This window comes from Tenrec ecaudatus, chromosome 10 (genome assembly GCF_050624435.1).
Source record: "Tenrec ecaudatus isolate mTenEca1 chromosome 10, mTenEca1.hap1, whole genome shotgun sequence".
NCBI classification, from domain to species: Eukaryota; Metazoa; Chordata; class Mammalia; order Afrosoricida; family Tenrecidae; genus Tenrec; species Tenrec ecaudatus.
The window spans coordinates 67,039,912-67,056,524 of record NC_134539.1 but is presented as its reverse complement, the minus strand read 5'-3'; the positions used below and the strand labels follow the sequence as shown (position 1 = coordinate 67,056,524).

General features: G+C 40.7%; 1 protein-coding gene across 1 annotated transcript in view; it reads right to left on the bottom strand.

Moving 5' to 3' along the window:
• TRPM6 (transient receptor potential cation channel subfamily M member 6) overlaps positions 1–16,613 on the bottom strand; it is a 206,374-nt gene that overhangs the window by 99,208 nt on the left and 90,553 nt on the right. Inside the window, exons 8-14 of the mRNA XM_075560537.1 lie at positions 15,839–15,962; positions 11,164–11,236; positions 10,099–10,199; positions 8,462–8,596; positions 7,276–7,329; positions 4,652–4,792; positions 1,576–1,710 (exon numbers count right to left, since the gene is read on the bottom strand). Of these exons, the coding sequence (XP_075416652.1) occupies positions 1,576–1,710; positions 4,652–4,792; positions 7,276–7,329; positions 8,462–8,596; positions 10,099–10,199; positions 11,164–11,236; positions 15,839–15,962 (763 nt within the window). The remainder of the gene's footprint in view (positions 1–1,575; positions 1,711–4,651; positions 4,793–7,275; positions 7,330–8,461; positions 8,597–10,098; positions 10,200–11,163; positions 11,237–15,838; positions 15,963–16,613) is intronic.

The window sequence follows — 16,613 nt, the reverse complement described above, 5'->3', positions numbered from 1 at the left end:
TAGCATTAAATATCTCTCTCCCTCCACGTGGACCACCAAGTGAGGCTAAGGTGAGCATGCTACCATGAAATGTGCCTGACTCCATTATTTCAATCTCTCTTCTATCTCTCATGCTCTTTATGACTTTACTACAATCTTTATTTATTATTGCTGTACACTTGAGCCTTCTGGACCCGTGATGATGTGTTAGGGGCTGGATTACCCTGTCAGATGATGGTTCTACCTACCTAATGAAACATATAAAAGATCTTAGAGAATTTGTTTTTAATATCAGAACTAAAAAAGAGATGGAGATAATAGGACTTTATAAGTCAGCAACCAATATTTAGACTTTTTAAAGGTAATCTATTCCTTGTGTTAGTCAGCGTCTCCAAGACGATGCCTTCCATTCATTTAACACAAGTTAAAGCAGCATCTCTCTAGGTACTCAAGAGAACAGGCTGAAATTACAATTTACTTGGATAAATGAAAAGCATAAAGGACTAATTTCACTTGAGCAAGAGATTCACTATCTTTCCCTTAGAAAAAATGCCATTGGTGTTGCCCCCATGAACCCAAATCAATGGATTTTTAAGTTCCTTTTCATTTATTCTGACTCTATGCTTCTAGCTGTGGTGATATAATAATAGAATTATGTTCTCCACCTGGGTAACCCACCATTTTGAGTTCAGTTCAAATTCTATTCTCTCACTCCCTGTGGATGTCGATATGACTTTTTATTTCAAAATTCATCTGATCCTATTATGATTATTACTTTGAAGAGAGAGGTGGGGCCAGTTTCCCAATCAGCATTATTTTCCCTACCCACCTACATCCCAAATTCAACTAAGTATTTAGCATAATTTCTGGAAAATAAAAAATTCAATAATTATTATTTGGGTTTAGAGGGGCGATAGGAAAGACTGCCATGCATTTATGTCATTTCTATAGATAAAGGGAATTTGTGTTCACTGATGATGACCAAGAGTGAATTTATAAAATATATCTTAATTCCCGGAGCTATGGAAAGCATACCTCTCTGGCCAGTAGCTATTTACATTGAAACTCTAGGCCAAAAGCATTCCTGCCCAGAGGAAGGTAGGTGTTAAGGGCACCAGAAGACATGGAGCCACAAGGTGGCTCTCAGACACATACATATAAATACCCTCAGACTCTCCTACCTGTAATATTAATCTCAAGAAAGATTCACAGAGGGGAAAAGATGCAAAGAGAGAAGGGAAGAAGAAAGGAGTAACATCCAATTAACCTTGAGGATAAAGCAACAGGGTGTGGTATTGGTCCAATGGTGACACTGCACTACTTTTCTGAGTCACTCGTGGGACATGGCGGAGATGGAACACAGAAGAGGGGCTGAAGTACAAGCCCAGGCTGTCTATTAATCGCCATTCCTCTGTCCTGAACCCTTGTGCATTGTGGTTAGAGGACAACTGTGTTATGCTTTTGACTTGAACAGGTTTAGGGTACTTATAAATGGTTCCTCTGTGTGTGCCTCCCTTTGTCCACCTTTAAATGAAGACACAGCCACAGTCTGCAAAACCAATGCTGTTTCCAAGTCTAAAAACAAGTAAACGATACCTTGAGTTTGTAAGGCTGGGCCGTTCTAATGAACTGCGAATGGGATGTGATGTCTACAGACTCGTTTCTGTGTCCTGAAGGCCGTCTCCGGTGCAGAGTGGACTGGGAAAGGCTCGGAGTACAGCTGCTCATGCTCTGGTGTTGGTTGTTGTTTTATTGTTAAAATAAAGCACAAAGAGAAAATGAAATGATAGTTGTAACAATCAACAGCTTATTTCTTTTTTTTTAAGTTCATTTCTAAGGAAAACAAATGTGTTGGGTTTCTCTGTCTTCATCCATGATGAGTATTTAACCTCCCTTGAGAAACGTTCACCTAACAAAAGCCTCTTTCTTATTAGCACATTGTTATTTCCTACTAGTAAGAAAGCATGCTCTCTTGTTCCTAATCATGTGTCTGCAGTCCTTCTCTGGGTGGAAATTCCATTGACATCAATGGGCAGTTTATCCCTGGAACAAGCTCAGAACAGGCAATAAAGATTCCCATTCTGATAAGAAAAACCCTCTACCCACAAACAGCTCCAAGGTTAAGGTTAAGTTAGACTGTTACTGTAACTTCTCCAGGTGTTACATGAGATACTCACTGGGTTTCCAGTGGCTTGACCCAGTAGCCACTCCCTGCTATTATGGTATACTCATCAATGAGAAACAAAAAAGGCAGCATTCAAATGGACTAAGATTTTTTTTTAAGCTACGCACGGCAATAAAATAATTAATTAATGTTTTAAAAGGTACAAATCATAAGCCTTAGATTGCTTTATTTATTCTTAGTTTGAATTTTATGTATAAAAATTAGACATCAAAATTATGAGAACAAGACATTTAAAAGATAATAACCAAATTAATAGTATTATGATATAAATTAACAGCTTCATGATAATAATCATACTGATTATCATTGTTAATAGTTACTCTTCACCTTCTATGTGGTAGGAATATGGGCTTGGGATATTATTTAATTCCTCTATCAAATGTATAAGAGGCATATTAATATCCTCATTTTATAGGTGAAGAAATTGGACCATAGAGAAGTTAAATTTCTTGCTCCAAATTAGTTAATTAGCAAAACTAGACATGAAACTGAATTCTCTCTAACTTTAAGTAAGTCATGTACTGACAACTGCTTCAATGTAGTACACTATGAAATGCGACGCTCTCTGTACTCCTTCTGCGGAGAAGGACCTGAGAACTGGATAATTTAATATTGGTGGGTCATTTCTAGAAAGGTCCCCACACTTATGCAGATGGCGAGGCCTGGGCAATGTTTCTTCGTTTACTTCGAAGGTTTTTATGAGTTAGAGCCAACTAGATGGTGTTTAACAGCAGCAACATTCTCTGACAAACACCATTGCACTATAGTAACATCCCCTAACAACCTCCACAGGGGTTTGCACTAAGAAATCTTCATACCTGCCCCTGGCAACCTCACCACAAAGCACATACTCCATTTACAGGAAGCAGTTAATCCCTCCCTCCTGCAGTGTATCCCAATACCTCTGAAATCCTAATAAAGAACATTTTCTTTATTATTGTGGGTTATCTTTTATTTTGTTTTGCTTCGTTTGTTCAATTATTAAAGGCACTGGTGGTTTTTACTTTACCTGATCCTTTTAAAACAAAGGTCAAAACTGGTTTGGCATTCGAGTTTGGTAGACCAAAATTCCCTTTCAGACTCAGTTTCTGGGTTCTCCAACAACACAGGTTTCCTGATCACTGCAAAAACACACTGATGCCCACAGCTCTTCACCTTTCACTATCTCTCATTTTCCTCAACCAAAAAGTTCTCCCAATTTCCTTTTGTTTTACAATTTTATTGTGGGCTCTTACAGCTCTTGCACCTCAATATATCAATTTTATCAAATGCATTTGTACGAATGTTGCCATCGCTGTTTTCAAAACATTTTTTTTCTACTTAAGCCCTTGGTAGCAGTTCATTTTCCCCTCATTCTCCCTTCCTCCCACCCTTGTGAACTCTTGATAAATTATAAATCATTACTTTTTTCATATCTTACACCATTCGCTGTCTCTGTCACCCACACGGTTCTATTGTCTGTCCCCCTGCGAGGGGAGGGGAGGTGGATAATACATGGATCCTTGCAATGTTCCCCTTTTCTCCCCCTTCTCCTCCCACCTTTCCCCTACCTTCATGGTATTGTTACTGCCATTACTGTTCCTGAGGGGTTATCTGTAAGGATTCCATTATGTCAAGAGCTCTTATCTGGACCAGTGTAGGACATGCTCCGGTCTAGTCGGGTTTTTAAGGTAGGACTGGAGTCATGATGGTGGGGGGGAAGCATTAAAGAACTAGAGGAATGTTTTGTGTTTCGTTGTTCCTACATTGCACTCTGGCTGACCCCAATTGCCTTTTCTAATGCTTCGCTGTCCTCTAATGAGAATTAATCTCTCTAGTTATTGGTCTATAAAGGCAACTCTAAGAAATGGGTAGTGTTATCTCTGCCAATCTAGCAACTGGCAATTCTAACCTTTCATTTCTAGACTTAAAATATATAACCTGCACATTTTACTTTCTAACCTAGTCTTGAAAGTACATTCTGCATCTATCTTCCAATACAATCTCTGTGTAATTACCCCAATCTGTCAACCCTTGATGTGGAACATTGTGGTTTAAACATCTAGTCCTGGTAAATTTTTGACCTCTGTATTTTCAAAAAAGAAACAAAGAGGAGTGAAAAAGAGAACTGATTACACCCTCCTATAACCTTTCTCATCCAATTCCTTCTCTGTCACGATGGTCCATGTTGTATCTATCAATATAACGCATGAATAACACAGCATATATGGTCACATAGCACATAGAATGCAGGAGTGTGTACTGTCCCATGACAAGTTACTCACACGCCTGCAGTCTCTGGTTTCTAAAGCCCCAGCTGTATTCCCATCCAGCCAGCATGCCTGTCCTTAGCACGGTAGCTGACATGCAGGAGCTTCTCCGTAAAGGATGAGCAGAGGGCCCATTTTAAAAGCAAACCCTGTCTGGATGCTCCCATCATTTTCCCTAAAACTACAAATGCTAATCCTCCTCAACTTTACTTCTGTTGGCACCTTCCGTTGCTGCTACCTTGCGTGTTCTGTAGAGCCCGTTGTACAGCGCTCTGAAGCTTTTTCTGGTGTAGCTGCTGCAGTATGCTCCACCAATGAGGTATTCAATGACCAGTCCAATGTCAATCAGGGTGATTTTGTAGTCTGAGAGAAGGGTATTCTGTAACAAAAACAACAAGTTAAAATTTATAACTTTCAATTCTATTTTTTATCTCTTTCACCATAACCCAATCGATCTTGCTCAAAGAGTAGATTCACATTTTTAAATAAGCTCTATAAACTGATCAAGTAATAGGAACAGCTGCATTAGGAGCTACTTGCTATTAAGGTAGCATCCGTGTTAGCTCACGCTCTCATGCATCCACATGTGCACTCGCAATTTAGAATAAAATACATGTAAACACAGGTACAAATTTTATTTGCCCCTGGGAAAATATATACCTAGTCTTCACGTCCTGACTCATTATCCAACATTTCACATTTACAACAGTAAAAAATCCACCATCCAGCTGTTTTGTATATCAATGGCAAGCATCTGTCAATAACAGTTCCAGAGGCCCCTCATGAGTAGACTCTGTGTACACACAGAAAGGCAGTTCCTATTGTATCGTATGTTACCACTCAGAAGTGAGGGGTGCAGTCTCCCTGAGCTACCAGGGTGCCAGGTAGCAGAGGTGGAGGGGCATTGGTTAATCATGAGGGGTGCTAAAATGGAACCAGCAGTGACTGGACACTCTGGCAGGTTTTGAGTGCCCATTCGGGGCTAAGCCTGGGGCAGCTATAACCAGTATATCCTGAAGGTATACCCTCAGCATGGGACGTGGGCTCCACATCTGGCCTCAACTCCCAGCCCCAAGAGATGACAAAGGTGAGCCAGGTCGTGAACAGAAACATTGTGAGATGGAGCCCTTGGGCGCCAGGGCCTGCAAGAGTCCAGGTCAGCCGGTTGGCACCTGAGCAGCCCCTCACAGGTAAAGGTGGGCTAGGCTAGGGGATACAGAGCCTGGCCATCATATTCTCTGCTCTGGATTGTTAATTCTCATAGGAAACATGAAGATGGAAGAGGGCAAGGCCACTCAGCAAGAACCAGAAGATGCTGGGGCAAAGAGTTAGTGGGCTTCATGCATCCTCTCCCATGGAATCCAGGCCCTCCTGCCTTCCTTTATGTCCTCCATTCCCCCAACCAAACTACCAAGGGCAGTTTGTGGCTGTTAAGATGCCAGGACCACTCATCCTGAAAATGAGGAAGGGATGCAGGGATGGAGAGGGGGGCTGATGGACCACCCTAGCTCTGGAAGAGCGGGAAGACCTTCCAGGCAGGTGGCAATTGGGGCCAAGTTCTCATAAGATGACATGAGGGCATGGGAGGTGAGGCTGGTAGGTGACTTCTACAGGGTCCAGCTCGGCTGGATGTTCAGAGAGCAGGTGAGGGGGTGAGATGATGTGATCATCCTCCATTTTTGCTTAACACAGATTTTTATTTAATTGGCCTGGTCTTTGGAACTTAACCACGCAGGAGGTGAGCTTGTATGATCAAACATGAAGTTGAGGTTAAATCAATAGCCTCGCTCTTCACGGGAATGGCTCTAACACTTCTCCCTGGGTTCAATGGGTCACATGTCATAGAAGAGCATGGAAGGACGTAGAAAGAAGAGGGAACAAGGGAAGACAGAGTCAAAGGAAACAGCAAGCATGAGGCTGTCCAAAGACTAATGTTCCTGCTGGTAGGAGGGCCGAGCCACAAATTTACTAGTGCAATGAGTCTTCATCAAGATGAAGATTATTTCGGCCCTTTGAGATCTGTCTTAGAAAGACAGACTCTTCATGACAATCTACTTCATTGTAAAATTTTAGAGGGACCTAGAGTGCTTCATGAATACAGTCTCTGACACACGTAAGCCGTGAGTAAGGCAAACAAAACACTAAAGTTGGAAACCAATTCTGACTCATAGAAACATTCTAGAACAAAACTGCCCCCATATGCCCCATATGGTTTCCATGACTATATCTTTACAGAAACTGTCTCCCAGGGTCGCTGGAGGGTTTATACCACTGACCTTGCAGGTAGTAGCTGGATGCTTTACAAGTGACACCACTAAGGCAGCTTCATTTTTATAGGAATCAACACTCACTAAATTAACATCCACATGGATTTGCTTACTACGGATTTGCCAGTTAAATGTCTTCCTCTGAAGTCCTGCAATTCTCTCCACCCCCCCACCCCCCCCCGCAAAGTCAATACACCCAGGAAACCCACACTCTCTCCATCAAATATTAAATATTAGAAAGAGGATTGTTTTAAGAACTGTGGTAGAAAAACACTTTTGAATGTGCTGCTAAGAGATTTTAAGCATGATGTCAATTAAAAGGCACTCTCAATTTTTTTGTGGATGTGAATAAAAATTCTTGATAATTAAAACAGAAGGTACAGAGTATAAAGTTTTAAATTTTAAAAAATTTTGGTAACTTAATATACAGTAAAATTAAGGGAAATTTTTGGTTTAGTAAAGAAATTGTTCAGATTCACATGTTTTAAGAGATGATTTGCTAGAAAAATCCAAATCTGTATTTTGCAAACCCTCCCTGTCATAAAGCCAAACAACACACAGAAACAATCTTTCCACACCTTTACCATCAGGTTACCTGTTTCACGTCTCGGACAAGATGGTGTAAGAGCATATTAGTAGATCCTTGTTTCTATAATAAACAAAAGGAAGAATTATCCCTAAGACTACTATGTGCTAAGGGGAGAATATTGTTTCAGTATATATAAGTAACCCAATCTGAGATTTTTCATCAATATCTTTAGCAGTAAAGCTTAAGTCAATTAACTTTAAGGAAGGTGTTTCTCAAGAGATCTAATTACATTGAAATATTTTTCAAAGCAAAGTGTGTGGGGGGGGGCGTGGGGGTGGAGGATGGGAAAGAAGGATTAAATTAAATTTATGTGCCAAGAGGCAGGGGGAAATTTTTTTCTAATCTTATGAAATGTAAAGTAACATTTAGTATTTATGAACATTTTATTGTAATCTATCCTATCATATAACTTCAGTCTAAAAACAAATATTTATTAAACACGTACTATGTTTAATCAAGATTTAAAGAACTCAGTAAAGAAAGAATATTAGCTTTTTCTTCGTAGGTTGTTTACAAACTAATGAAAGAGACGAGGTACTTCCACTGAGAAAGCAATAATATGAAAATGTGTGTGCTCAAAATCAATTCGCCACTGATGAACACTAGATGGATAAACCTGAGTAACGACGAAGACAAGATTTGATTATGGCTTTGAGTAAAAGGCAAAATCCACTAAAACCAAAAGGGAAATCATTTGAAGTCAGGTGCATTGGGCAGTTGGTATTTTCACACTGAGGAAGTGTGTCTTATAGCAACAAAGAGTTTCCATCGGATGTTTGTCAGGAAAAGAATTTTAGCAGTGGCCTTAAGTTGATATGCCTTCAATATCTCAATAAAATCCATTTGTTCTTATTCATGTCTTTTGCTTTAATTACACCTACTTCTATATTTTCTTAGCTTACACCTCTATAGCATTGTCTATATCGTTACGTGGTGTGCTATGTAATGACTGAGTACCTCTTCAAGCATGTTTTATTAAAATCGTAAGCACAAAAATTACCATGGGGTATTAAAATTGGAAATATGAAAATGATGATAGGATAAAACAGAAATGATAAGAACATTTCTTCTTTGGGAAGTCTTGTACTCTATAACTATCTTTGTGCATGAACATTTAAGAACACAGTAAACCTTAAACTCACTAATAAATGAGACGGCAGGGAGCTGATTGGTGAAATGACCCAATACTCACAGTATTATAAAGCTCTTCCAGCCGGGGGATGGTGAGAAATCTATGGAGGTTTACTCCATATTCTATTAAGAGTTTCACAAAATCTACTCGATCCATCACTAAAGCATCCAACATTGCTTGTTCCAATGAGCCAGGCTTCAAGGGGTAGAAATAAATAAAAGTTGTAAAGAGAATTACATAAGTTTAAATTTTAAAAGAAACAGATGGAGTAAGATGAAATGCAAGCTTACTAAGAAATGTGCAAGAGAAGGGGAGAGGGAAATGAGTTTGACGTCATAAAAGAAGCCCTACGTATGTGAAAACTCATCCCATGGTCTTGAACCACGTAAACTACAACTTATTTCTAGTTATACATGGTATATTGAACACAAATCATATGAGTTTACTCCTACACAACCCTCCCCTAAATTATAGTGAAATGATTTTTTAAGAGAATAAGAGTAAAGATAGAGTACAATATTTTTGGAAGTTAGAAAACAGATGACCAATGGTGATTGATTTGAAGTCTCCAGAAAGCCTACTACTGAATTCTGGAAAAGTCAAGAATAAATTAGACTGATATCACAGAATTCTATGAGTATTCAGGTGAAAGACCTAAACATATGGAAGCCTCAGTGGTGAAGCCTTCCCAGTCCACAACCACTCCCCCTGCAGTGTACTGCTAAGTTCCCATCAAGAGGCATTTACCTTCCAGGCAGGAAATAAAATGATTATTTTCTGGTAATGTGACTAACACAAGAGAAAATATATGCCAATAACAGAGTATTCCCAATAAATAGCAGCTAAACCATCCTTCTCTGAAGGTTAAAATTAACAAATTCCTCCTCCAGTCTCAGCATTTCTAATGAGCTCTAATGACCAATCTTAAATAATAACCATCCAGACAAAAAGACCCCAAACACAAAAATAAAAGGACATCAACATCTATCATTAATATCATTAAATATTTTTAAAAGAGTTTGCATCCAACATGCTATTTTAAAAAGAAGAAATAATTGGAGGGGATACAGTTACAGATCGAGTTGCTTTTCGAAATTAATAGCATGTTAGCAGAAATTAATGACTCTATAGAAGGTTTGGAAATTAAAACCTCAAAAACCTATGAAAGGAGAAAGCTATGAAAATTATAACAGCAGTCCATAAAGTCCAATACTCAAATAAGAGGAATTCTAGAAAGTAGAGCAAATAGAGAAGAAATTCCATAACACAGGAAAACATGATTGACAGATTGAAATCACGCGCCCAATATGATGGATACGAACACATTCATAAAATGTCATTATGAATCGCAAAACACTGGAAAAACAAAATATTCTAAAAATTTTCAGAGAAGGGAGAAAAAAGAAAAAGGTGATAGGAGATCAGAAAACAGACCAGCACACTGGGGCTTGGGAACAAAGGATCCAAAATTCTGAAGAAAAAAGGTTTCCCAATATTAAATTTAAATAATTTCAGATATGTAAATCTTTAAAATGTATATCATCCATACTCCCACTCTCATGAAGTGACTCAGAGATGTTTGCCAACCAAAACAAGGTGTTACTCGAGAAAAAGGCCAGCATGGGATAAGGAACCAGGAGCTCTAACAGAAGACAGAGGGGCTAAAGGAATCTCCAAGAGTAAAGTTTTCACCGCACCTTCCAATGTTGTCCATAAATTAAAATCTGCTTCTTGGCAATGTCCATTCTGTCCCATGCCATTGACAGATTTAATTGTTCTGGAGCTGATAAATTTGTGCCTAGGGTAAAAGGAATCACATTCAGATATCTGTCCCTCTGTGTTCATTAGGGCAACATCCAACCACATATATGTACATCCCAGAAGATGTTCTGGTCTGTCCTGTTTTGTTAGGTTTTGTTTAAAGGAAACTCACTCACCTTTTGTTGATCGGCAGTTCAACACACACACACACACACACACACACACACACACACACACACCAGCTGTTTCAAGGAAGAAAGAAGAGAATGTCTACACATGAAAAGAGTTCTGGTCTTGGAAATCTTATATACTTATGTCACTTGAATTGAGTCAGAATCTACTTGATAACAGTGAGTAATGATATGAAAGTTCCCAAAGTCCTGGAGTGAGAAAGTACACAAAGTGCTCCAGGGCACATCCCAATTCTGGAAAGCCACCCTCTCATTCCCTTCCTTGTGTCTTCATTCACCCACCCAGCAACCCCTGTGGGCACAGCGCAGTCCCTGCTGTGGCTCCTCTCTGCCTGCTGAAGCAACTACTCTGCGCAGTAGTGGCAGTGACAGCATGTGACCTAGACTAAGGAAGCTCTGGCAGCCCAGGCCACCACCAGCAGCAGTACTCTGAAAACTCCCTTCACCCCTGCCCCCATTACCTGGACATCTACAAGGTCCCGCACCCTGATTTCAGCCAAGAGCATAGCCTCCACCTGCCCTAGCTGCCCACCAAGAAGGTCTGTCTCCTGTATCCGGTGGCTACAGTCCTACAGCTTTGTCTGCAGCTTTTAATATAATAGGCTTTACAGGGATTTAAGTATGGCTTGTACAGGGACTGTTTGTATATTATAAGATGGTGTTTCCACAGCGTCCAAATAGCCTAAGGTTCTCTTTCATAGAACCTATCATGGATGTTAAGCAATGCATACTTATATTAAATTCAAAATATCTGCTTAAAAACACAACATGCCATTCAATGGGACAACTGTAACCACTTCAGATACTCACCCTTCAACAGAGCTGTTAGGATTGCTAAATCGAGATCTTGTTGCTCCTCAGAATCTGCATCAAATATGGTAATCTACAACAATTAAAAAGAGAACACCATGCCTTTGAAAGACCCAGCAAAGCACTGCTTTCAAAAGTACCCACAGATTTCTGTCCTGAGCTAATGAATGAAGGGAAACAGTTTTCATTAATGTCAAAAACAATTTACAGTTTAAAAAATTATTTTCGGGGGACTTCTGGGAAGATGGCAACTGAGTAACACATACCAGAGGAACTCCGTAGAAATCAGCACAGGAGAGTTACTAAGAGGGAAATTCCACACTGCCGGGTCACAGAAGCATCCTAACGATAAGTAGGCACAGATCCACTAGGTTTTCAGGAGCTGGGGGCGCTTGGCTTACCACAGTGGAGGCCGATTGGATTTGACCTTAGCCCCGCAATGTCTCAGCCAGAGTTGGGATCACTTGGAGTTGGCACAGGGGCTTTATTGCAACACAGTCACAGTTTGCTGCTACCTCGGGGCAGGGATTAAACCACTCCAGCTCCACCGTTAGGAATAGGGGCTCATCTAGATTGTAACTTTTGTTTCCCTCTCTTCCCTCTATTTCCCCTCCTCCTCCCCACAGTCTCACCAGGCTTTGTTTGGCTTTGTTTCTTTTTCTCTTCCCTTTTCTCTCACACGCCACTGACAACCTCCACACAACTCCCTTTAGGCTAGGGCATTTACATCTGCCCTCGACCCACTGGGAAAGTCCCACACTTTGCAACATAACCCAAGGCAGGGAAAGCCTGCCCACACGCCATCAGGGGATATTCCACAGAACTTCTTCTGAGGTAAATCCTGCCCACCTATTTCCTGGGGAAATTCTGCCTGCCCGCCCTCTACAGTGCTTAACATGTGGCTGGGGAAACCCTGCGCACATTCTTTGGGGGGAAATCCTTCCTGTGTGGCTGGGGGAGCTCCTATCTATCCTCTGTGGTTCCACTTGACTGAGGGAACTTCCTCCTGCCTGCCGCAGTGCCGCATATGGCCTAAGGCAGCTCAGCCAGCATTCACCAATGCTCCACACTGCTGTAGGAACCTCTGCCAAACAGCCAAAGGCATCTTCCTGACCAGGGCAATTCTGTCCACCATTTACAGTGCTCTACACCAAAGCAGACATCCCGCCAGACTTCTGTGGCACTCCTATTGCAGTCAGCACCCACACATGCTCTCATTAGAGCCCCAAGCTGCCGTGGGTCATACCACCACAACTTCTTATGAGACCAGGAGTACAGCACCATGCTCGTGGATCCACAACAAACCAACCACTGTCCCCAGAGAGGACTATCCAACTTGCCCTCCAAATAACAGAATAGTGGTTGACTAGGGAAAGAGTGAAGCCACAGAAGGATAAAGTGGTAGGCCAATTCCATAGTGACATTAGCTACAGGCAGTTCAAAGAAGCATTCCTTCAAGTCTGCCAGAGATAGCCAGTGCTCTTCGACTCCCTGGAAAATGGCACCTGGCTCCTCTAAAACAATGCAACATAGACAATGCAATCAGCCCCAATAACCTCAACGAAAAAAAACACAAAAAAACAACAGGAGAACCAAAGGGCAATGGCAGAAGATGTCCTGAACCTAACAACGTGCATAGAAGAAGCAGACATTGATCTGCCACAGAAAGAAATTTTCAGAATGCTGCTTGAAGTCATATAGGATATAAGGAAAACAATACAGAAAAGGGATGAAAAAGAATGAGATAAAGTCCATACACCAAATGGAAATACAAGAGCTTAGGGAGGAGATAACAAAAAACAGTAGCAGACTCACGGACTTCAACAATTGACTGGAGGAGGCAGAGACCCTCCAGTGACCTAGAGGACACCCAAGTAGACTTTAACAAACGTGAACAAAAATCTAAAAAGATCATTAGAGAATCTAAAGGAAACCTAAAAGCTATGTCTGATGCTACAAAGAGGAACAACATCAGAATAATTGGATTACCAGAGATAGACACAACAAAGAAGACATCTGCAACAATAGTGAGAAAATTCATGGAGGAAAAGTTCCCCTGCTTAATGAATGAAAACCAGACAACCATTCAGGAGGCTGAAAAAACACCACCAGCTAGACTGAATCCCAAGAAGTCACCAAGGCACATAATAGTTAAACTATCCAACTTTGAGGAAAAGGAGAATATCATAAGAGCAGATACAGAAAAACAAGCAATCACAAATAAAAGTTCCCAAATAAGAATATGCTCTCTCTCTGACCACTGTGCCATAAGGCTGAAAATCAACAAAAGGAAGATGTTGAAAATAAGAGCAAACAATTGGAAGATAAATAATTCTATATTGTAAAAGGTGTGTGTACTGGCCCAGATCAGAAATGAATTTAGGAAATTTCTAGAAACCAATGAGAATGAGAATATGACATACCAAAACTTATGGGACATAGAAAAAGCACTTATCAGAGGAAGTTTCATAGTAATACATATACACATGAAAAAGGAAGAGAGGCTTATGATTGATATTGTGGCACAAAATTTACAACTAGAGCATCCATGACTGCACCCCTTGAAAACAGGAAGAGACAAGCACAAAGGTAGAGCGTCTAATCTTTCTTTTCTTTAACTTGCCAAATACTCTGGGAATTCTGGAATGAACTACATAGAGGACCAGTCTTCAGCTCAAGTTCCTCTTCTACCATTTCTTAACTACATGATTCTGTGCATTTTACTTAAGCTCTCTGGGCTATAATTTCATCATCTCTAAAGCTGAAATAAACAATCACTGGCACATTGAATTCATGGAGCTATTTCATATATGAATGTATATAAAAACACACAGCTAATTGTAAATGTGGTTTATTATTGTTATTGTTATTAGTTGAACAAAAATCGCAAGTCATTTTTCACATGTATTTAGCCCCATTTTCTCTAGCCTAAATTGTTTTTTTTTAAGGCCAGGTACTGAAATATCATTTTTTTTAATCTTATATAAATTGGCCTAGCCTTCAAATTCTGGAAAGATCACACTGATTCACATCTTTCTGGTCATATCACCAACAAACTTTGATCCAAATCACTAATAAAAATACTTTGATCGAAGTACTCTAAAACACTAAGCCCTTCCCTTCCATCTCACTTTGAAGGAACCCTGGCAGCACCGTGGGTTGCACACTGAGCGACTGACCTAAAGGTCAGCTGTTGGAAACCACCAGCTGCTCCAATGGAGAAAGGAGGAATTTTGCTCCGTAAAGGGTTACAATCTCAGGAACCCTCGGGGCGTGAGTATGAGTCAGAATCAACGCAATGGCAGTGAGGTTTTCTTTTCCTTTTATTCCTCATTGTATTTACAGCCCACAGCAGACTTCACTTTCTATCTCAGGATACAGTCTCACCTATCTCCTTGTGTAATTACCTCCTCAATGATCTCCTGCAGCATGTACTAAGGATACTATGATGGAAGCAGACTTGACTTCACTTACCCTCAGGCAAGACTTACACATCTTTTTCAATAAGTTTGAGATCTTTTCTTCAACACTGCTATGTTACGTATGTTTTCTGCCCTACTCCCCACCCCAAGTAGATTCTAGAATTTCAAGGCTGGGGAGCATTAAAAAAGCAGCCAACTTTACTTAAATGTGGGCCAAGTTCAGTAGAGTTATATATAGTCAAGTGATAAATCATTTTTAATTCCATGTTTTAAAACTTTGTGAAAATAAGTGTGGTGAAGAAGGCTGATGGCTCCCGGCTACTGAGAGATATAGCGTCTGGGGACTTTAAAGGCTTGAAAGCAAACAAGCGGCCATCTAGCCCAGAAGCAACCAAGCCCACACGGAAGCAGCACACCAACACAGGTGATCGTGAAGGGCAGAGGAGACCAGGTCTCAAACAACAAAGGTGGGGTGGTGGTGGTGAGAATCACATCACCGTGAAAGAGGGGGAGTGCATGATGGGGACCCAATGCCCATCTGTAGACAGCTGGACATCCCTTCCAGAGGGGTAGTGAGGAGGAGATGAGTCACTCAGGGTTCAGTGTAGCAACAATGAAACTAAAAACCTTCCTCTAGTTCCTGAACACTTCCTCCCCTCCCAATTATCATGACCCCAATTCTGCCTTGCGGACCTGGTTATACCAGAGGATGTACAGCGGTGCAGTAGGGATCTGGAAACACAGGGAATCTAGGACAGACGAACTCCTCAACACCAGCAGTGGGAGTGGCGACACCAGGAGGGAAGGGGGTGTAGAAAGGGAGAACCGATCTCGGAGATCTATGTGTAACCTCCTCTCTGGGAGATGGGCAATGGGGAGGCAGGTGAGGGGAGACGCCGGGGAGTGTAAGATAAGATATAATAATTATTTATAAACTATCAAGGGACCAGGGGTGGGATCGGGGAGGGAGGTGGACGGGGGAAAAAAGGGAAACCGAGCTGATTCCAAGAACCCAAGTGGAAGGTGAATTATGAGAATGACGAGTGCAACGAATGTATAAGGGTGCTTTGCTCTATTGATGTATGTACAGATTGTGATAAGAGCCTTATAAGCCCCAATTAAAAGATTTTTAAAAATAAATAAAATAAAATATAAAGTTTAAAAAAAACTTTGTGAAAATAATTGGAAATAGGATAATTGTTAGAAATCAGAAATGTTTAATTCCCACCAAACCACGTACCCCTCATACTCACCGAGTCCCTGTGCTCCATGCACTGCATCAGAATTTGAAAAAGGTGCTTTGACTGTTTTAGACTGAAGTTGAAAGTGGTCTGAATCATGTCAATGATCTCCTCTTTCACCTGAGGACGAAGAGTCCTAGGAAAGAGAAAAATGGTTGTGGTTGGACACAGCCCAGAGAAAGGAATGATCCAGAAATATCAGAACAAGAAAAACCAACCTCCCACCTAACTGAGACAATTTCTATAGACTGTTCTCCAGAAAGGCAAGTCAGCAGGAAGCAAAAAGAAGCAGTGGCTCTGAATGAGGCTGAATATTAAAGTGGAAATAGAATGATATTCCAGGGCCCTAAAATAGGGACACAGAAGCAGAGCTCCCCCACCCCCAATTCTTGTAAAATATATATATAACACGGCATTTACTAATTTAATATATTTTACATGTACAATTCAGTGGCATCAATTACATGAATTATGCTGTGCCAACCATCACCAGTATCTGTTGCCAAATTTCCCATCCTCAAAATGGAAACTCAATGCTTCCTAAATAATGGTTCTCCTCTTTCTCAATTTTCAGGGGCTGAAAGATTTCCATAGTAAGGGGTGGAACAGGGCTATGAACTTCCAGAAATTATGTGTAAGAGATTCTCAAAAATACCTCAGACATCAAAATATTTATGAACTAATCATCTAGGGTGCTTTTAAGAAGGGGAGAGTGTAAAAAAAATAAATAGAAAGGGGAAAAAAGAGTAAGTAGAGCACAGGGGTCCTAAGGAGGAGAGAAATCGGA